Source organism: Antennarius striatus, chromosome 11 (genome assembly GCF_040054535.1).
Source record: "Antennarius striatus isolate MH-2024 chromosome 11, ASM4005453v1, whole genome shotgun sequence".
Taxonomy (NCBI): domain Eukaryota; kingdom Metazoa; phylum Chordata; class Actinopteri; order Lophiiformes; family Antennariidae; genus Antennarius; species Antennarius striatus.
The window spans coordinates 16,725,802-16,749,565 of NC_090786.1; the positions used below are offsets into that span (position 1 = coordinate 16,725,802).

At 39.7% G+C, this 23,764-nt stretch overlaps 1 protein-coding gene across 3 annotated transcripts in view; it reads right to left on the minus strand.

Moving 5' to 3' along the window:
* Positions 1-23,764, minus strand: part of macrod2 (mono-ADP ribosylhydrolase 2) — a 471,756-nt gene that overhangs the window by 111,805 nt on the left and 336,187 nt on the right. For all 3 annotated transcript variants that reach the window (XM_068327322.1, XM_068327321.1, XM_068327320.1), the window contains exon 7: positions 239-269. In XM_068327322.1, the coding sequence (XP_068183423.1) occupies positions 239-269 (31 nt within the window). The remainder of the gene's footprint in view (positions 1-238; positions 270-23,764) is intronic.

Genomic DNA, 23,764 nt, shown 5'->3' on the forward strand with positions numbered 1-23,764 from the left:
GGAGCACAATCATTGTTCAGGGCCCAGACTTTGTTCACCTTATACTAGGTTGTGTCTTTGTGCAACAAGGTGTAAGGTGAACTTGTTTGTATACTTCAACTGCATCCTTCAAAGACGAAGCAACATAAATTACATTTAATGAGGGAAATACTCAGTGTTGCAGACTGTTTTGATGAAACTCTCAAAGAAACAAAATTGTAATAAAATTATGGAACAGAAATAGTGTGATAGAGCTTACCATAGATACCGGTGGATATACATGGGAAGGCCTGTGCAGAACAAGACAAGAGAAATGACAGTCAAGGCATGTTTACACTTATACAGTAACTATCTCATTGAGTACTCAAATGGAGTTTAAATCCTTCTACCCAAAATTTTAAAGAAAAGCTACAATAATATTCTGTATGAAGTGCAGACTTCCACCAAGGTTATCAATTCTAGCTCTGAGAAATAATAGTCTTCAATTATTTTCAAAAAATCATCTAAAAATAAACGAGTTTGATTAGCAGAAAAAAAACATGTATTATGCAGCTTATTAGTCTTAACTACTTACAACTTGCAATGCTGAAGAATGTTATAAAAAAAAAGTTGCATTGATTGTCAATAGGTAGTGTGGATGTCTGCACTTCATTTTGCTTTCTCAATAAAAACATACTTAGACCTACAACAAAAATCACAACTTATTAATTAAGATTAGTGCTGTCAGGCGATTAAAAAAATGAATTAATTACAGGATTTGTAATTAATTAATGTAATTAATCACATTTTAATGTCATACCTGCTAAAGGACCCAAAAAAAGGATTTGAATTCTAGTACATTACAAAATTGTAGTGCACGACTAATCAATAGAATACACCAGGAAGAGACAATTTGAAATCCAAATTTTTATATATTACGTGTGCTTTATAAATAAAATTCAAAAGAAAAAAGGCCAAGCACATCAGCAAACCAATTAGGGCGGGTACATTTCTCAAAAATGCAATATGAATGTAGTCAAATAAAATAAATAAAATTCAGAAATAAAATAAGGCTCAAATAGGCACATAAGCAGACTCAATCAAAATGAATACTAAAGCTGACTCAATACAGCAATTCAAAATGAATAGTATAACATGCCTCTAAATAAGGCAACAACAATAGCAAAATGCCAACAGGCTTTTCCTAAGCTAACTTTACAGGAACTGACAACAGACAACCCTGTCCTTGACATGTTTTGCATTTAAATGATACGTTAGGCTTGAGCTGCTTCGGTGATATGAAAATTATCTTTTACAAAAGGTACAAATACTACTACTACTACTACTACTACTACTACTAATAATAATAATAATAATAACAATAATAATAATAATGGATTAGATTTATATAGCGCTTTTCTGGACACTCAAAGACGCTTTACATGGGATCCATTATTCATTCACTCCTCATTCATACTTGGTGATGGTAAGTTAATTGTTTAGCCACAGCTGCCCTGGGGCAGACTGACGGAACACTGCGTTTTTGTTGATAGTCCTGTCTTTGTTCTTTTTAGAAATAAACATTCCGCCCAAAGGTCCGCGTCCATCTCTGTTGTCAGTCACCCTGCTTTTGACTAGTGGCGCAGGTACGAAGCGACGTCACTGCAGCCTATGGGTCCCTCAATGGGCCAAATTTGCCACTCGCGATTAACTGCGTTAATTTTTATAGCACGTTCATTTGCAGCGTATTTAAGTAATCCAATTACTTTTTTTTCTGCCTTTGGCCCATCCCTCATGGACACATCAGCATGAGGACTGGGGCTTGAACCACTGACCTTTCAATAAGTGAACGATGACCACCCATATCATGTGCTATTGCACTTCCAATAGTTATCCCATTAGTAATGCTCATACATATTTGTCCAATTACAGTTGTAGTTTGCATATATGGCCTTAGGGAACAATGGATCAGGCTCATGTGAATTCATAAGTGCATGCATAGCTTCCTGTTTAATGATCACCAATACATGAATATCCAAATGAGCTCAACTGATTATGTCCCTCTGTCCCCAATGGCCCAGCTCGCACTCACAACCATCTTCAACAATAATTTGTGGAACTTAAACATAAAAAAAATCTGAAGTTGAACTGACTAAAAAAAAGTAGGTTTCAACCCAACAATACCCATCTTCAGTTGTATGAATGGAAATAGATTATAAACAAATCCCCACCTTCATATTTGAATAAGCTCACTTGAAAATGTCACGCTGTCACTCTTACGGAGACTACCCGGAAGTTCAGGCCGTTAGCATCGGTCTTCACATTTGTTCATGTCTCTCACTTAAGGAGCCATTTTGGCGTCGTCAAACATAGTGGTTTATATTCTTTGATTGTGACGGACCTCACGTTGTCGTGTCGGGAACCCCGATGCTTTATTCAACAGGACCAAACTAACAAAGCCGGCATCTACCTGGATGGCCGGACTGTAACACCAAAGCAGCTTTTGTCTTCGCGTTCGTCCGTCCCACACACACGGAGCCATTACGGCTTCGTCGGACACAGCAGTATGTTTTCTTGTGACGGCGAAGAACAAAAAGAAAACAAATAAAGTCTGATATTATTGTTTTATCGTGGAATTTCCACTGGTTCCTGCTAGGCTAATTGTAATTAAATTGTAAAGTTTAAAGCATACTGCTAATGGAGACCTAGTAGTGTCTCAAAGACGCCATCACAGCCAAAAGATTCTCAAATATTTTGATTCAAATAATTATTCAACTATGAACACTGGAAAGCTATTGTTGCTACAGTTTTATCAATGGAATGAATCAATAATAAACCCACCAGTCACCACAGTGCTTGAACAAAACAAATCACACATGCAGAGAATTGGAATACACATTATAATAACTTTCATAAGATAAAGAAAAAAAACCTACAAATATTTATGACTGTCTTTTCCAAAAAGATTATAAAAAGTAACCACCTTGTAATAGTTCTTACTTTGTAGCACTTTGCAGCAGACATATTATTCAAGCATGGCTTTATAGCTGAAAATAGTTTCATTATTCTTCACTTCTGCGAGCAAATATATTATGATGCATAGGCCTTGCTGTAAGTTTCCCCATTTCACATTCATCTTTTTAAGTATATTAATAAACAGTAAAGAGAAAGGATTTTTTTTTCAAAGGTCCCATTTGTCCTCAAAAGCAGCTGAATACGTGCTTTAGTTCCTGCATTCATCAAAAGGCGTGGCCATGGCATTAATATAATAAGATGACAAATCTTGTGAAAAAAAGAAAATATTTCCACATGCAGCTCACAACTGGATGAATATAGAACAACGAAGCACTAAAGTGATTCATCAAATAATAACATCCATATATCAACAGTTTGTTTTGCCACACTTATCCTGTCAAGTCGAATTTAGAAACATGATGATGCCAATAACTGTCCCTTGTTCACTTTGTTTTAGAGCTTAAAAATTACAGTAAAAATAATTCATATACTGTACAAGTAAATAATTACATAGAAAGGTTCATTCTCTGAAACATCACTGTGTATGACAGCTTCTTTGAAATGTAATGGTCCATACATCCTTACTTTAAGCAAAGATGAATGAGTTTCTGTTTGTATTCCTATTTACGAGTTCTCAGGTTCCGCCTGTCAAGGTGAATCTTTCTTCTGCGGGGTGATTTAAATCTTTTAGCGAAGCGTTGACCTTTCCAGATGACTGTCTGGGTCTGACATAAACCTCAGATGATGAAGCGTGGAAAAGCATGGCCATTTTTAGTCTTGTGCCACGGTCTGCCCATGGCAAATACAGAGGGATATTGAGACTAAAGACACAAAAATGGTGAAATATCCAATGGAATCAGAAATAATAACTGAATGTAAATTGGACATGATATAAACATGTTTGTATCTAATAATTGCAAAGAATATCCACAAAATTGAGCAAACGGAATGCAGTATTTCATAGTGGAGGCCTGATAATCATTTATTAAGGTGTTTTTATTCATCACAATGCTGTTTGGTACTCTCTAAACCATGGTAGAGGATTCTATTTTAAGCTATGCAATGAAAGGTTGGATCTCTTCAACTTCTGCTCTGATGTAACCTTAACCTTAACACATGAAAGTCTGTAAAGACATGCCATCAGCATAATCAATTAAGATCTTTTTTATTAGTTCCCCATCTGATCCATTAAACAGTATTGATTTCTGCATTGGATAATCACTTAACAGAGGGCTATAAAGATCTGGGACCTCTGTGGCACATGCAGACATCCCTTACTTGTTTAATGGATGGCTATTGTAAAAAAAGAAGGGACGGATATTTCCAATAAACTTTAAGCCTGGAGAGCATTTTTGTAGACACTCCACCTTGTTGTCCATAAATTGGACATCAATAAACTTCATACAGGTGTGCATTAACAATAAATATCATTGATAATAATTACTTGTAAATGCCAACATACTCATAAAATTCATTTTGTTAAAATTATGAAAGTTTTTTGCTTTTGAAAGCAAGAACAATGAGAAGATGGCATACCTCCCATGGCTCCAAGGTCATGCAAAGAACAATCACAGGAGCAAACTGATTCATTGACATTATTTATTTTCCTGATGAAACTGCACATATTTTATTTTTTTGTTTCTTCATTGTAAGTCATAGAAGGACAAACTATTGACCTGTATTCAACAGAATGTAAATATTAAATTAAAAGATGGTATTTTTTCTGATACTTCAAAATAAAAAAAAGTCTGCTTTCATTTCAGACAAAAATCAATAGGCATAAAATGCCAAATACTAAAGTAAAATTAAAGTCAGAATTAAATAACCATGGGATCAGACCTGTAAACTTCAAGCAATCCATTACTGATGAATGTTAAGATCCATTTGCAAATAACCAAGTACAAGTACACAGGGTGTATCGATGACAGTAATTCCTTCATTAATAATCGTTTGGCTGGAAGGTAGTCGCAAGAGGGCACAAGCCAGTGTCTTATTGTGGCGGTAAAATTCAGAGGGTTGTGTCAGGAAGGGCATCCAATGTAAAACTTTTGCCAAATCAAATTTGCAAATCAAATCTATGACTTCCATACTGGTTCGGTCGAGGCCCAGGTTAACACCAACCAAAATTGGTGCTGTTCACCTACAGGGTGCCGGTGGAAATTGGATTACTGTTGGTCGAAGAAGGAGAAAAGGAGAGTGTGTTTGTAGGAAGAGAGAGAAGAGGAACGCCAAGAGTATAGGACTGAGAGTAGGGATGCTGAATGTTGGAATTATGACAGGAAAAGGTAGAAGGTTGGTAGACATGATGCAGAGGAGGAAGGTAGACATACTGTGTGTCCAGGAAACCAGGTGGAAAGGTAGCAAGGTTAGAAGTTTAGGAGCAGGGTTCAAGATGTTCTATCTAGAAACTGAGTAGGAGTTATCTTGAAGGAGGAGTTTGTTAGAACTGACCTGGAGGTAAAAACATTGTCAGATAGAGTAATGAGTCTGAAGCTAGAAATCAGAGGTATGATGTTCAATGTTGTTAGTATGTATGCTCCACAGGTAGGATGTGAGCTGGAGGAGAAGGAGAAATTCTGGTTGGACTTTGATGAAGTGATGCAGAGCATACCTAGAAGTGAGTGAGTTGTCATTGGTGTAAACTTCAATGGACATGTTGGTGCAGGAAACAGAGGTAATGAGGAGGTGATGGGCAGGTTTGGTATTCAGGAGAGGAATACAGAAGGATAGATATTTGTTGACTTAGAAAAAATGATGGAAATTACTATTGTGAATACTTTCTTCCAGAAGAGGTGACCTCTAAGAGTGGAGGTAGAAGCACACAGGTAGACTACACCTTGTGTGGACAGTGTAATCTGAAGGAGATCAGCGACTGTAGAACACTAACCTAGTGCAATTCACTTTATAAAAAAGAGTAAAAATAAGACACAAAAACACACAAAAAACAAAAACACTTGCTTAGACAAGAAGCTAGAGCCTGCTCGTCTATGCGCAATAAAAAAAATCAAAACAAAAATCCTTTGAAACCTTTGGACCTTTGAAACCTTTGGACCTTTGAAATCTTAGGATCTTTGGACCTTTGGAAATCTTTAACAGCTGATGAAACGTCAAATGATAAAGATTTGTTCTAGATGTTCAGGTTATAAAAACGGAAAGATGTGAACGATCCAGTAAAGAATAATAATTTAGATACAAAGGAATCACTGCTCAACTCCTTATGGACCAACTGTAAGCAAAAAGCACAACGGTCACAAGAAAATATCACTAAATTCACTACCAATTATTGTGTCAAAACAAGCTGCAACCAGTTTGGAGCCTGTTACATACACATCACAGTCAATTGTGATGTATTTTTTGTGCATACAAATTTTTCATTCAAATGTTTTTAGTTATTAATTCTTTGGAAATATGTTTACTTTTACAATTAATTAATCAGCCGTTTGATATTTTTCTTTGTAGCTGAAAAACTACAAAGAAAAAGATGCTGTGTGGAATACTAGAAATCAGTCCAGGTGACATTTTTGACCTAGACCACTAGACCGTCAAGTCAGACTGACCTACTCTTCTCTCATTTGATCTCACTTTGTGCTATCTCCTTTGTTCATTCTCCTTGTGCTTTGACCTAGACTCATGAGAGGTTTGTTTCTGCACAGCTATAGTGAAGAATAAGATTCGATAGAGGTGTCGTTACATATTAAACAAGGCAGTCAGAGACTGCAACATCCTGCGATGGGTAGGTCAGGGTACCATGACAGTAGTACCTGACAAGTGCATAGTTTTGGCCTTTCAGGTCAAAGCTATGCACTATATTTGACCATAGATCAAAGGTAGTGCATAGGTAGATCAAAGCACTAGCTTTGATCTATGGTCTTACACCCTTATCTTTCTGTCTTATCCGGTTCCTGTGTGTACAAAAGTTTAAATTTGACCTTGACCTAATTTTCTCATGGTCAAGGTCATCATTTCATTTTCATCCCCTTTGCTGCCTGAGTAATGTGCTTTTTGTTTCATTTTTCTATCTGCAACGGTTGTGAAAATATTTGGTGTACATACAAATGAACGAACGGATGAACAAACACTGACCTTTACAATACATCACCGCTTTGAAGTGGGATGAAATAGGTATTTCATGAAACAACATCAAACAAAGTTAAACACACAAGCAAATCTTTCCTTTATTATATAAAGTAAGTTAACATAAACAACATCAGCTTGCACTGTGTTTTATTGTTCCTGTTCACAATGTTTATTTTTTTTTTCAATTTTCCAAGTAGAAAAGTAACATGGATTCTGAGTATGTAAAAAAACATCTGGGGATATGTCTGGCTGAGGGACTTGCTGAAGTGGCCGAGCGTCAGCCTGCAGACCCCATCCTGTATCTCGCTAAATGGCTTTACAAGTGGCATGCAAACAAAAAGGAGGAGGAGGGGGTAAGATTTGATGTTGTTTTCTTGTCAGTAGTAGGTAGCTTCATACAGTTTTTTTTTTAACACAGTAATCCCTCATTGCTTGCAGTTAAATGTGATCTAGGACCACCCACAAAAAACAAATATCCGCGATATAGTGACCAAATATTATTCACGTGTTGGTAGCGCTGTCGCCACACAGCAAGGCGGTTCTGGGTTCACGTCCCGCTCTGTGTGGAGTTTGCATGTTCTCCCCTTTCTGCGTGGGATCTCTCCGGGTTCTCCAGCTTCTCCCCACTTCCAAAAACATGTGCTTCAGGTTAATTGGTAATTCCAAATTGCCCATAGGAGTGAGTGTGTCTGTGTGTGCATGCTTGTCAGTGTCTCTGTGTAGTTCCACTGTGCACTGGCATCGCACCCGGAGTTTTCCCCACCTCACGCCCTCAGTCAGCTGGGATAGGCTCCAGCTCCCCGCAGGATGAAGCGGTAAGAAGATGAATGAAAGAATGAATGAACGTGTAATTTGAATGCCTATGAACCCTCCCCATATTGACATTTAAACTGCCTTAGAAGTTGCAGAGCCATTTCAATGGTTTCACAAAGAAAATATTCCACTTCACAAAGCAAAAGTAAAGAAAATGAATCATAGTTTATTAGTCCCGAAGACGGGAAATTCTCTTTACACTCTCCCATACAGGATTAAACATGCACATGTATATGTTGTATACTTGCAGGAGGACCCGTGGGTCTCGAAACGAAGTGCAGAAACCGATGCTGTCATCCAATAGAATGTGCGTACGGTCTCACGTAATTACAGCTCGTGGGAGACACTTGCTCCTTGCCTCACACTCTCTCCCTTGTCCTCGATGAGATGAAACTTTCATTTCATCGATGACAATATACTGTATATGTGTATTTTTAAAAATCTGCAGTGTAGTGAAGCTGCGCATCTTGAAGCGTGAATAAGTGAGGGAATACTGTATTCGGGTGAAAGGGTAATTGTAATTATAACTACCATGACTTTCCTCCATCAACATCTAAATTATATCTTTAGTATAATCCATGAATGCACATTATACAATATGTTTTCACACTTGAGGGATGGGAAATTACACCACTGTGTATCTGCATTTTGGTTAGAGTAGATTGTGTCACAACCTGTCAATAGTCATCTCCATCAGCTTTGATTACAGCAGTAGTCATCCTCCCCATGGACTGGTACAAACTTCGGGTGTCATGTTATAGGGTGGTAGCAATGCTTTTAAATCAAGTAGTAATGAAAGTATGAGTACTTTAAAAAAAAAAAAAAAATTGCATTTTCCATAGCGCAAAGTACTTGCTGTTGAACTTCTTTTTAATTGCAGAAAAAGGCCTATTTGGCACTCTTGGAGCAGAAACAGGAGCAGGCCAAAGTCAGAGAGGAGGTGCTGCACCATGAGAAGCTGAGACAGGAGGAGAGAAGGATTGGCGTCAGAAAGGTCAGAGAGGAAATTGGGCCCAAGGGCCTGAATATCTGGGTCAATCTCTCCGACACTGAAAGCAGTTCAAGCAGCTGGTCAGATTCTGATGGATTGGCCGACGACATTGACGAGCACAACGAGAAGCTCCTGGAGCTGTTCACCAGTTCTGACCCATACAATCCCATGTGCTTCACCGCAAGCCAAAGCAGTGGCACATTGGCTACAAACCCCTCCAAACAGCAGGCCTCACTTCCTGCCAACGAGGAGAAGGAAGTCAGCCCCCATCTTCCACTTGAGGAAGATGATGAAGAAGAGGAGCAGCTGTGGAAATCCCTCTTTTTGAAGGGTGACCTGTACTACCCACTAAACTTTAAGGCCTGCCTCCAGACGTTTCCGACGCCACCCCGGTCTGAAATATGTCCAGATGCTACTGATGTTTACAGTACAAAAAACCCACAGGCAAAGCACAAAAAATTTCAAAAGGAAGTACAAAGGCTTAAAATGTCACAAGTCACAAACCCCTCCCTGCAGGAGAGACACGTAAAGCATCACACCCACCCAGACAAGACAGAAGTGCCCTGGATCCGACCTGGACGGACACCCAGGACCCTGCCACAGCAGGATGGCATTGTCGGCGCCAACCCCAAAAAGGTGCGGTTTTCTCCTGTCGTCCAAGTCCATGTCATGCGTTCCTGGAGGTTTGCTCAGCAGGCATCTCGTAAAGGACCCTGGGAAGAGATAGCAAGGGACCGGGACCGTTTCCACAGACGGATTCAGGAGGTGGAGCAAGCCATCAGCTACTGCTTCACGCCACTGCACCGGCAGAGCATGCAGACATATCTGGACAGTTCCTTGAAACAGAAGTAAGGCCTGAACGCAGAATGTTGACTTTCCTTTACAAATGAGAACTCGTGATTGGTTGCAATGCAATAATGTTTTTGATTTAGGCCAATTAAAAATGTAATGTTAGGCCATTTTTACCATTGTCCATTTGAACAACCTACCTTCATCATATGAACCTGTTGACTGGTTCAGATGAACCAATGGGAGGAGATTTGAAACACCGGTGGATCTCAGATGTGTTTATACTGGATGAAACAGCACGGTTTCCTGTCTATCGGGGTGATACTGTCTGGATTGGTTTGCTTAGCATTCAGATTACTTTTGGTTTGCTTTCTAATTGCTTTGTAATGGAACCAATATGGAAGAGATCACAAATCTGGGGATGTTGTGAAGTGGTGCTGGTAGATTTTAATTTCAAAGAAACTTATTTTTACCCCAGTTGTTTGAACGGTAGAAGAGAATAAATCTTACACATTTGTATTTGCTTTCTTCCCGGCACCTGGTATACAGTGACGTGCAGTCAGGGGAGGCAGGCGAGGCATGACCTCACGTGCCATCATAAAAGACAATAATGAAAAATGGAAGAAATAAATTAAATGGTTATATTTCTCCAGTGATGTGAATTATAGTTATTTTCCGTTTAACGTCACCAATTTTAGGTTATTTTTACTCAAAATCGCTGAATTTTCATATTTACCACTGAAATACTGAGAAGAGACCTGCAGTAAGGCAACACCCAGCCAAGCCTCACCATGGATTGCGCAATGGCTCAGCTAGTAGTGCTGGTATGCTATACATGAGACCATAATGCTATCTCTATATTTCGCTCAATTATATACACTCAACAAAAATATAAACGCAACACTTTTGTTTTTGCTCCCATTTTCCATGAGATGGACTTAAAGATATATAATTCATTCCAGATACACAATATCACCATTTCTCTCAAACATTGTTAACAAATCTGTCTAAATGTGTGATAGAGAGCACTTCTGCTTTGCTGAGATAATCCATCCCACCTCACAGGTGTGCCACATCAAGATGCTGATCTGAGATCATGATAAGTGCACAGGTGTACCTTATACTGCCCACGATAAAAGGCCACTCTGAAATGTGCAGGTTTTTTGCTTTATTGGGGGCCTGGGGACTCAGAAACAATCAGTATCTGGTGTGACCACCATTTGCCTCATGCAGTGCAACACATCTTCTTTGCATAGAGTTTACCAGATTGTCAATTGTGGCCTGTGGAATGTTGGTCCACTCCTCTTCAATGGCTGTGCGAAGTTGCTGGATATTAATGAGAAACGGTACACACTGTCGTATACACCGGTCAAGCACATCAAGTCAAGAACACCTCTCCAACGTGCCAGACGCCATCAAATGTGAGCATTTGCCCACTCAAGTCTTACGGCGACGATCTGGAGTCAGGTTAAGACCCCAATGAGGACGACGAGCATGCAGTTGAGCTTCCCTGAGACGGTTTCTGACAGTTTGTGCAGAAATTGTTTGGTTATGCAAACCAATTGTTTCAACAGCTGTCTGAGTGTCTGGTCTTAGACGATCTTGGAGGTGAACCTGCTGGATGTGGAGGTCCTGGGCTGGTGTGGTTACACATGGTCTGCAATTGTGAGGCTGGCCGGATGTACTGTCATATTCTCTGAAACGCATTTGGAGATGGCTTATGGTGGAGAAATGAACATTCAATGCACGAGCAACAGATCTGGTTGACATTCCTGCTGTCAGCATGCCAATTGCACGCTCCCTCAATGCTTGTGGCATCTGTGACATTTTGCTGTGAGACAAAATTGCACATTTCAGAGTGGCCTTTTATTGTGGGCAGTATAAGGTACACTTGTGCACTAATCATGATCTCAGATCAGCATCTTGATGTGGCACACCTGAGAGGTGGGATGGATTATCTCAGCAAAGCAGAAGTGCTCACTATCACACATTTAGACAGATTTGTTAACAATGTTTGAGAGAAATGGTAATATTGTGTATCTGAAATGAATTATAGATCTTTAAGTCCATCTCATGGAAAATGGGAGCAAAAACAAAAGTGTTGCGTTTATATTTTTGTTGAGTATATATAATAATATATGTCGCATTAATTTATTTATTTTGGAAAAAAATTAACTTGGTGTGGAAACTTCAAAGGGATCTGGAAACTCCACCATGATTAAAGAAGTTTAATTAAAAAAAATGGTCTTTTCAAAACTCAAATATCATCTAATGGGAGTTTACCACGGGCCTGACGCCATGTCAGTGTAACACTCACATACGCACGCATCCATACAAGCACTCACACACATACATACGCCCATACATACGCCAATACTTTATATCATGTTGATATTATGTTGCATAATAAAGAATTTGTACAGTTGGTGTATTCTTTGTGTTATTTAGATTTACAAGTTGGGGAATTACTTTGTGTATTTAAAGGACTACTGCAGCTTATTTTGATCTTCGATTGGCCAATCAATTTATGCATAATGCTCACTCTTATTGTTTATAATGTTTCTCTATCATTGCATCTTTTTCAATAGAGCTTAGCTATAGTATATTAGGCTGGTTTATTAGTTTTCTGTCTGTGAGTGTGGAGAGATAATTAGAGTACCTGTGGGGAAGCTATAAGTAGGGAGGTATGGCTCAGGTGTGAGGACCTCTCCGTGAGGAGCTCTTCAGGTAGCATGTTTTGTCACAGTGATTGCAGGAATATTGAATAAAAGGCAGTATTTTGCTAAACCGGGGTCCGGAGTTTCCATCCTACTAATTGAACCTTGACAAGTGATGGCAGCGGTTTTGGGAACGACAGTGCGCAACAGACAAACACACAAACACGTTGGCACAAGGATAGGAATATGCTGTCAATGACGGATCCAGGAGCAAAAACGCGCAGGACAGTGAGACTGGCGGTGGAGCAAGCTGAACCGATACAGGAGCTGTTATGGAGTGGACTGGAGACACCGCGGAAATACGGACCGAAAGGTGACGTGGAAGTGGAACCGCCAGAGCACCAAGACCTGCAGCTCATGATGTTAAAGTTGGCAGATCTGTTAAAATGGACAATCAGACAAAGTGAGCAACGGGAGGAGAAAAGGGAAGCTCGTTTGAAAGTTTTGGAAAGGACACTGACGGAACACAGCTATGTCGAGAGAGGATCATCGTGATGCTGTGGGAGGGGCTGTCGGCGGAGGCTCGAGTCCTACGTCATTTATGCTGTAGGGTGATGGAAGAGGGCTCCCAACCAATCAGGTACCTCAAGGTGGAGTACCGGTGACGTTCGGACATAAACTCTCACTACCAAAACTAACAAACGCAGATGAGATTGAAGTTTATTTGGCAACAATTGAAAGAATGGCTGTAACCTGTAGTTGGCCGAGAACTGACTGGGCTAATCGGCTGATTAGTCTACTCACCGGAAAGGCAAGAGAAGCTTATGTGGCCATGGACATTGCCTCAGTTCACGATTATGGCCAAGTAAAACAAGCAATTCTGGCCAAGTATGAAATAAATGGAGACACTTACTGCCGCCACCTCAGAGATGCGAAGGTGAAAGCCGCCGGATCTCCACTTGAACTGTACGTGCGTCTTCGAGAGATGGCCAGGAGGTGGATTCTTCCGGAGCAACATACAGTAGAGACTGATTGATGTGATGGTTATGGAGCAGTTCCTGCACACGCTTGCACCGGAGATAAGAGTGTGGGTGTGGGAAAGAGATCCAAAGTCCGCAAGTGATGTCGTCCAGCTGGTCAAAATCTACATGCCAGCTTGTCAGGATCCAGGGACCCTCTATAACGCAGCTGATAGTGGTTCTGCTAGATCTGGTAAGTTTGGGATGCATACTGAAGTACTGCTACGTAATGGTAGCAGGGACCACACAAATAAAAGTAATTTACACACATTTCATAATGACAAAAAAGAGATCCGATGTTGTTCATATGGGAAGTTGGGTCATAAAGCAGCTCACTGCATGTTTCGCAAAAGTAAGGCTACTTTTTGAAGCATACCCAAAGCCCCCTTTACCTCATCAGAAAGAGCGGTTGTGTGATGTTGAGGTGAATGGTAAAGCATTTAGAGCTTTGATTGACACTAGCAGCACACACTGATTAAAGGGGGGGTCATTGGTATGCATGAGTGTGGTTCAGTTGTGCAAATTGAGTGTGTGCATGGGGATGTGAGACCATATCAAACAACTAAAACTATGTTGACAATGCAGGGTGAGAAATTCAGGCTTCAGGTTGGCGTTGTTGGAGTGCTTTCCTATGATGATGTGCTGGGAACTGATATTCCCATGGTGGCAGAGCTACTGAGGGCAGCACAGCAGCAGAGTATGGCAGTGATACTCAGCCAGGCCAAGGGTTTGGTGCAGACTAGTACTGATCAATGGTTGCAGGAGCTGCCTTATTGGGATGTCTGTACTGAGGGAGAGGATTTTCCTAGAAGAGGTCAAAAGTCAAAGCGTCAGCACAGGGAGGGTAAGCAGATGGGGACAGAGAGGAAGTTAGAAACACTACTGCCATCTGAGCAGTCTGTAGGAAAGGATTTTGTGCAACTTCAGAGGGAGGATTGCAGCTTGGCAGGACTGTTTGACAGAGCTGAGAAGGGTTTGGAAGCAGAGACGAAGAAGGAGTTTGTATTGGTAGATCAGCGGCTGTATAAAATAGGAAGCAACTCGCTTCCCTGAGGCATTTCCTCTTCGATCAATAAAAGCCAAACAGGTAGCTAAAGCACTAGGACAGCTAATTACACGAGTAGGCATTCCTAAAGAAATAATCACTGACCAGGGAACAAATTCCATTTCCACATTGTTAAAGCACACTTACAAGTTTTTGGGCATTAAGGCAATACGCAGTACTCCATATCATCCTCAAACAGATGGGTTGGTGGAGCGTTTCAACCAGATCCTCAAGCGAATGCTTAGAAGACTTGTTAATGAAACTGGAAAGGACTGGGATGCCTGGCTTGCATACCTCCTGTTTGCGCACAGAGAAGTGCCGCAAGCTGTTACTGGGTTTTCCCCATTTGAACTGTTATATGGACAAGTGGTCAGAGGGCCCCCTGGATGTACTGAGAGAGACGTGGGAGGAGCCATCAACTTCTACCCCCAAAAATGTGATCTCTTATGTCCTCCAAATGAGAGGAAAAAATAACCCAATATGCAGTGTCGGTGAAAGAGAAGATGGCTGAAGCCCAAAAGGTCCAAAAAAGGTGGCATGACCGCCACAGCAGAGAGAGGGAGTATACACCTGGCCAGAAGGTGTTATTGCTACTGCCCTCCTCAGAACACAAGCTGCTTGCGAAGTGGCAGGGCCCATTTGAAGTGGTACGTCAAGTGTTACTTATGAAGTTAACATGGAGGAGAAAGGGAGAGCTAATCAAATATTCCACATGAACCTCCTCCAGGCATGGAGAGAGAGAAAGCAGACTGTTGGGCTGGTATGCAAAATGGAGGATGAGGAAATCATGTTTTCACTTTGATAAAGAGGAGGAGTCCAAGCCAAACCTTAGTCATCTGTCGATGGTGAGAAGGGCAGAGGTCGAGCAGGTGTTAAATACACCAGGACTGTTCACCAAGAAACCAGGGCTGGCTTCAGTGGTGGAGCATAACATCCATCTGCAGGACCCCACACCAATCCGGCAACACATGTATCATATTCCATAACGCTTGTTGGGCACCTTAAAAGAGGAAGTAGATGCTATGCTGCGGTTGGGGGTGATAGTGCCCTCAGAGAGTGCTTGGAGCAGTCCGATGGTGCTCGTACCAAAGAAAAGTGGAGACATGCGCCCCTTGTGTGGACTTCAGGAAAGTAAACCGCATTTCCCGTGTTGACTGTTACCCCCTTCCTCGCATTGATGACCTCTTGGACTGGCTAGGTCCTGCCAGATTCTAGTCTACTTTGGACCTTAGCAAAGGTTATTAGAAGGTGTCGCTAGCCAAAGAAGCAAGACCACTCACTGCCTTTAGGACACCCTTTGGGCTCTTTGAATTTACAGCCATGCCTTTTGGTCTTCAGGGGGTGCCAGCAGCATTCCAGCGTATCATGGACAAGGCGTTGCGGGGCTGTGAAGAGTTTGCAGCAGCATACCTGGATAATGTGATTGTTTACAGTCGTTCATGGAAGCAGCACCTGCATCACCTTGACACTGTCCTGGAGCAAATTCAGCAAGCTGGGCTAACAGTTAATGGTTCTAAGTGTGCCATTGGAGGTCCAGTATCTTGGCTACAGCATTGGTCCTGATGGTTTGAGACCACAGGTGGACAAGGTGGTGGCAGTTCAGAACTGTCCAGTTCCTCAAACACGGAAAGCAGTGAGGTCCTTTCTGGTCCTCATTGGCTGGTACCGGTATCGGTTTGTGCCAGATTTTGTAGACATTGCCTATCCATTGACTGAACTGACCAAAACAAAAGACAAAAAACTCATCCGGTGGACCAAGCAATGTGAGGTTACATTCCACAGGCTTAAAGAAGTGATATGTAGCCACCTGGTGTTGGCAAGTCTGGACCTTGTTGTACAGACTGATGCTTCTCAGGTGGGGCTTGGGGCTGTATTAACACAGGGAGATTCGGGACAAGAGAGGCCAGTTCTTTTTATCAGCCGCAAGTCAAAGCCCCATGAAATGCGGTATTCGGTACTTATCGAACCTTGACATATCAGAATACACATCTTCATAACAGATTTGTGTGTAAAGTGTGTTTTGTAAATACTTCGGAAACCAAACTGATGATATAGAGAAGGATGGACAGGATAAAAACTTTCCTTGTGTTAAGTAGAGTGGAGAAAAACAGTAATTTCTGTTTGTTGCAGTCGTAACAGCTTTCTTATAATAATTATTCACATGCAGAGCAGATGAGAAGTATGGGTCAATCCTAATGGAAGTGTTTATTATCAAACAGAGATTTACCACTTCAACAGGAGAAAACAATTAATTTGGTAGAGTCCCTTAATTTGTTAAAACAGCGTTTAAGAAATGAACAATATAATCAACTGTAAACATCTACAGTAGATTTCAAAGGGGTGTGTGCTGCACTGCAAGCATCACAAGCCCTATTTTTGTTTCCTATCAATACTAGGCCACCATAGAAGCTATTTTGATGGTTGTTAGTGTACATCTGCTTGTATTGCATCAGGTCCAGTGTTAATTAGGAAAGTCAGCAGTATATAAGGAGTTATGACTTATGATTCCTGGTTTAGGTTCTTATTTCTGTCTCTGGCTGCTCATTAGAAGTGAGTCAGCATGTTGGCCTGCACAATGGCATAAGGCTTTGCCTGACGTGTTAGGTTGTTGCTGATTTTCTTTGCTCAGGGAGTTTTCAGAAATTGGTCACCAGGGAAATTATTCTGTTGCTGGGACTCCTCCCTAATCTATCACGTCACTTAAAACTGGAGCACCTCTCCTCTCAGCATCGCTACACATTTGTTCAGCTCACAGTATATTAAGAAGAGGACATAGTATGTACAATGCTTATGTGTATTGCATTGATGTTAATTAAACAATACCGACGTGAGATCCTGAAAGCCTACAGTTTTCCTTCATTTATTAAGTTGCCGGGAATGACACAGTTACGACGGGTCAACTTGGCAAAACGGTAGCTACCTTGCTGAAGCTGTCCCCTTCCCATGCTGCTGGCAGAGCTATGAGCAGGCAGGCAAAGGTGTGAAACTCATGGATAGGCACAGTCACGGCAGGATCCTGCCTGGGGAGGACTTTGTCTCGGCTGGGTGAGTAAATAGCACTAGACCCAGGGTGCTACCCCTGTCGCTTGAAGCCTTCGAGCCTATTTGCAGATGGAAGCTATGCTTATAAATCACAGACAAAGGGGTAGACCCTGTACAAATGCAACCATGAGTGTGATATTATGTTGCCACATATGTGGGCTTTCAATCACGATTCCTAAATCCTCTTTGTTGATTACCATAATTCTTTAAACAAGTAGGCCATTCTTGGTGTCTTTGTCTGAATTAGCAACCTGCTGCTGCTGGGAAGAACATGTCTTGGTTACAGATCAGGATATTTAAATATGACACATTAACATCATTTTATTCTGCATAATACCACACTCCATATTCTAATGTTAGCGCTGATTGTTTGAGTGTCATTATGCTAAATGGAGGATGGAGAGAGGCAGCGAGTGAGAAGCTTGGAACCTAATGGCCCAAGTCTCTCTACCCATTTTTATATACGCTGCAACCACTATTACAATTGTATCCATGTGTCCATTAAGAGTTTACCATCATCGGCTATGCCTACATGCAACTTTGTGCCAATGATACGCTGGAAAAGAGCTTATTAAGGATAAGCTGTTTGAATGCACTGTTGCAATCTTGGATGGAGTATCTGTGTTGTTATGAATAAAGCAGTGCAGAACATCCCTGTCCTCCTCTGGGGTCCTGTAAACAATAAAAGTACGAAAATATGCCACCTACCAGTAAATCCTTAATCCCCTAAGCAGCAGTAGGTAATGTCTGATACAGAAGAAAGAAATAGCAAACCTGACTGCAGAAACCATAACTGGTGCTTATGGTCCAATCAAGAAAACAATGTGTTTTTCTTGTTACATGTCCATGAGGCTGTCACGCTGTCTGAGCATTAGTGTGTAACTGTAGTAAAACTAACAGTGAATGTGATAAAATGTTTCCACCTCACAATAAAATGCTTAACATCGATAAGTATCAGCAACCAACCTTGTCTTCATAATTATGTGTGGTTTATTGAGTTTAAGTTAAATAATAGTTTCTTCATTTATCAATTTGCCCATTCACTTTTTTTTTTTTTTAACTGTTTTTTTCTTGCGTAAGATCATTGATGACTGGAGAATACAGAAGTTTACTTGGGGTGGGAGGTGTGGTACACCGTGGATAAGTAATTCAAAAGTAAAGATAATCATAATTCTCTCCAAGGAGCTTTAGAAATTCAGGCAACTCTGGGATTTGAACAGAAGTTGGAGTTGGAGTTGGGGATCAGACCTCCAACCCAGCGATTTGTAAAGCTCTTGACCCACAGCTGCTGAAGTGATCTGTTGTGCACTAGATATGGAAAAATAAAGCAAAGGGCTAAAATGTTCAGAGAGCTCTCAAACATTTACCAGTTCAATAAGGTGACAACTTAATGTATGTGCTTACTTATCAGAAAGACAGATTTGTGTGCACATGAGGGCCAATATGTGACTGGACCAAACAGAGTAACCTTCTTTTTTTGGCAACATATGGCTATTATGACTGTAGAACTAATAATATCATTCAATACAGCATCGCAGGTAGAGAACAAAGTCAAAGACTGCATGCCCATCAACCAGTCAGATCACTGGGGTGAGGGTGGAATAAGAAAGGATTGCACGATGAAGCCTGTGGATAAAGAACAAGTGCAGTTGAGGAACTACAAGGTACTTATTTGCTGGCAGCCTGGTTCACTAGTCCATGACCCGCCCATATGATTGATTAAGCCCAAAGGTAGTGTACAGGTAGAGTATGCCTAAACAAAATGATCATTCCATGATTCATTTCTAGATCTGAAAAGTTAAGCTAACATAATAGAGTTCTAAATTGTATCCAGTGTCTAGCAGGAAGAAACACTGCTGGTTACAGAAAGAATTAGTAGTGAATGCAAGTTTAAGACAAAGAAAATATATACTGTTTAAGAAATTATGGTCTCACAAGTCTTCTTCAATACAACATGATGATCTTTTTGTACACTGAGGTCCCATCTACAGTAAAATACAGTAGATGATAATTGCGAATAAGCTTTAGGACATAGCTTCATAGTGATTGACAAGTTCCTACTGCATGTCCTCAGGTTCTCATTAAGATCAAATCAGTATCATATTAAGCCTTATTCACTTGTCAAAATATAGTTAATTATCTTCAAAAATCTAATTCAAGCGATGATGATGCTCATAACAGTAGATTCCAGGCTGCACACTACACAAGCACACATAATGAACAAGTACTGTCCAGTTCTGGTCGGAAACCTTCTTTTTTATTATTCATATATCTGTGAGATAGAGAGAGGTCTGCTTGTGACACAGATTCTCTCAGTGTAAAAGAATGAGCATTTAGAGAGCCATAAAAATGATACTCATCGTAATTTAGGGCACATGCAACCAGACATATGCTCATATTTATGTATGAGGACTCCTGGTTAGTATCAGTTGAAATTATATGACTGACCATGAGAGAGACAAATACAAAAGAAAGAAATTCACTTTGGTAAGACAAACTGACTGACCTCTACCTGACCCGCACATGATTGACAGAATTCAAATAAGTAAATGAGGAACATGTCAGAAAATGTCAATAGCCAAATACTGTATGCAGTGTTCTCGTTTGTGTGCGTCATTGTGTCTTTGACACACATTTTGTGATAGGGACGCACGCTGTCTGACAATCATGCCTCCCTGGGACGCAAGCTTTAAATGCACTTCTGTTCAACAAAAATATTTACAATTTTTCCATTTCTCCACTTAAATTTCGATCCTGGAAATCGCCATTATGTTTTGATCCTGCGCAAGTTCCTCGTCACGAGACTCGCCTGCGTTATTCGACTTATTCGACCAAAAGGCAACACGACATCTGCTCGTTTTACATGCTGCAGTGAGAGCGAGGTGTTAGTTAGACCCTCCAGACCAATGTCTGCTGATGTGATTAAACACTATACAAATAAAGGGTGATTAATTTATCCGGGATTAATAAAGTATCTATCTATCTATCTATCTATCTATCTATCTATCTATCTATCTATCTATCTATCTATCTATCTATCTATCTATCTATCTATCTATCTATCTATCTATCTATCTATCTATCTATCTATCTATCTATCTATCTATCTATCTATCTATCTATCTATCTAATTTATTATCACCGTGCCTCCAAAAAAATGCAAGTTGGAGAAAAATCAAGTGACTATCAGTGCTTTCTTGAATAAAAAACAATCAAAAGCTAATGAAGAAAATGAGACAGATATAACTGACAGATATTACTGTGTGTAGAAGGTTCTGTCAGATTGGTACAGTGTCCACAGGAGAATATATGAATTCAAGACAAAAAAAAAAAAATTGAGTGAAAAGCACAGGTAAAAAACAAAAAAAAAAAACTTTATTACATCTTAATTTCTAAAACTGTTTTTTTTTAAATGACTACCAAGCTTTAACATTTTAATAAAACTAATATATAATTTTACTCTTTTTTTCTTTTTACTTAAACAGTTATGATACTATTAACAAAAATATTTAAATTAAGTTTGTTTAGTTTTTATATTGTGCTAATGGCAAAACTCAATCCTTGCGTACGTTTCTACTGTATATTCTTGTTATTACTTTTGCGGATGCATAAATGTAGTGATGCGATGCACAGATTTTTCTTAAAGAGCATCCCAGGGATGCACTACTTTCTTGAGGTAAAATTAACTCTGATATGTCCTATTATTACACTGTCACTAGTCTGTACAGCTGTAGGGAATATTTCTACTTTGATTTTTTATAGGTCTACAGTGATTTTTTTTACTAAATGTAAGACAATGATTAGATTGGCATGCTTGTGCTGGGTGAAGTCAAGAGGTTTGAAGCTGATCTGAAGTACTGGAGTGACTTACTACTGGGGAGATAGACCTGGGGTTTTGTTGTCTGAGCGTTGAACCATCATGAAAAGCATTAAAATATAATCATGGCCATAGCCTTAATTTACCATTTCTGATGGGGAAACCAAAGTTGAATGGAGACAGTCTGTTATGAGAAACAGACCTGTATGTCTCATTTTCCTTGATTTATATTCTACATATTTTAGAAAGAATCCACTATGTATAATTTGTCTCCAGCTTGTAGCAATTTGCAAAGAAATGCAAAATCAAGATTTTATTTATTGATCTAAAAAGGTGGTGCATGACTGTTGAGCCGCATTTTGTAATAACGGTGCATTTTGTAATAAACGTCCAAAATGTCATAAATTATTACATAATGCGGCAAAATTTATTACAAAATGCATTGGGCCAGTTTATTACTAAATGCGGTACTTTATTACAAAATGAAATGAAAAAGTTATTACATTTTGGACTATTTATTACAAAATGCACCGTTATTACAAAATGCAGCTCAACAACGACTGGCACGGTGGCGAAGTGGGTAGTAAGGGTCCTTGGTTCAAATTCCACCAAAAAATTATATACATGTGACATACTGTATATACCATATGCTAACCAGTGACATAAATTGACTTTTGGTGTGAATGTGACTGTCACTCTTTCTACACTGCCTCCCACCTAAAGTATAATGATAAGCTCAACCCTCCCCCCAGCAACCCTATACAGGATGAGTGGTTACGGAATGATTGTATGATACTACTGTTGTGTTGCATAAACAGAAACAATATTTAGAATTTGTGTGATAGTATAGAAGAGGTTATTTCATCTGTTATCTTTTACTAGTGTGCACAGCTATAGCTGTGTCAGTGGCATTTATTATAATTTATGGTATCTAATGTCTGCTATCTTTAAAGCCTTGAGCTTCCATTTGATTAAGAGCGTCACACATGATCATTTTGATGGTGTTTATTTCTTATCAGCAAATTTATCAGAGGAGGCATGACTTTAAAATATTTACGGGGCATCTTGAAAGAGTCCTTTGGAGAGTGCAAAGGAGTCTTTAGATGAAGAAAAAGATGTACCGTTACATGTGTATATGACAGAATTCTGAGCAAAATTTTTGAATAGAATATTTGCACCATTCATTGAGATGATTCCAATGACTACTTAAGAAATGTAGATTATGATGTTTAGTATTAGAACTCATTTGCATTTTGGAGGAATAAACTCCAGGTGGGCATAAAGATAATGATCAAAGTGGGGAATAGAAGTATTCAGTATGAATCAAATCACTGATATATAAAAGGATCTCAGTCAGCAAAAAATGTTGTTTAAAATGCAAAAGGGACATGCCAAGACTTATATCCCTCGACAGAAGGGAACCCAGAGCATATGTGGACTAGCAAATATCCATACCAGTGCTGTCTAACTGTCTCAGTGGAGATTTGTGGCATTTGCAACTTCAAGGGAAGAATTACCAGTAAACCTTTACTATACTGTAACTCATGATTTCACAGCAAGAGAGTACAGTTCCCATGCGGTTGTTCTAAATAAATGGTATAATATTCATTATCATTAGACATATCTTTAATTTCGAGTTATAAATCATCTTCAATAGCACATTTAATCAGAGAAGAGGGGGAGAGGGGGGTGATCTTGCTGTGTAAAAGCTAGCATATGGTACCCTTCATTCAAAGGGATACTAATTAAACAATTTTCCTTTCAAGGCTTCCTTTAACTTTTCAAAAGCACCTTATTAAAGAGGCTTCAAAGTCAAAAGCTCACTCTGGATTTGGAGGTGACAAGACCTGCATATATACACAGTGTGAAGACAAATAAACTTATTGCATGGCCTCTGTCATTGTCACAGGACAAATGTGAGAACAAATTTAGATTTGATATGCTCTCCATTCTACTGTTGACTCTAGCAAAAATAAACTACTATCTTCACAATTACAAAAGCCATGTTCCTAAATTCATATTTTTAGTACATCAAAAGTTTGCTGGTGTGGTAGGGGCAGGTGGTACACTGTATGAAGACTGTAACTGTTAACCTCCAAGTCATTGTCTGCATTCAGCCTTTGAAGCTCATCTGTTTGTACAGTGACAAAGTCCTATTTCTGCACAACAGCAAAATGAAACATATTTCCAATGGGTAATGAATATGTTTTTTCTATGCAACAATTATCTTCACCACACATAAAATAGACCATGCTAAATTTAACAACAAATTTATTTTGACGAGATTCCATAAACCTTTTGTTGGATGGTTTATTTTTCTTTTATCTTGCCTAAATAAATGTAGATGGGAGATTTGTACAGAATCATAACAGGTGTTAAATTAGGCCATAACCGCATTTCCCAAAGCACTACACGGAAAATAAATGTTCGCTGAGAGATCCAACCTTATTAACTGCATATCGAATGGAACTCTATGTACTGCTGCATCAGTGACCCTTTGGAAACATAGTGAGTACATAATTATTAATGAAACACAGGAAC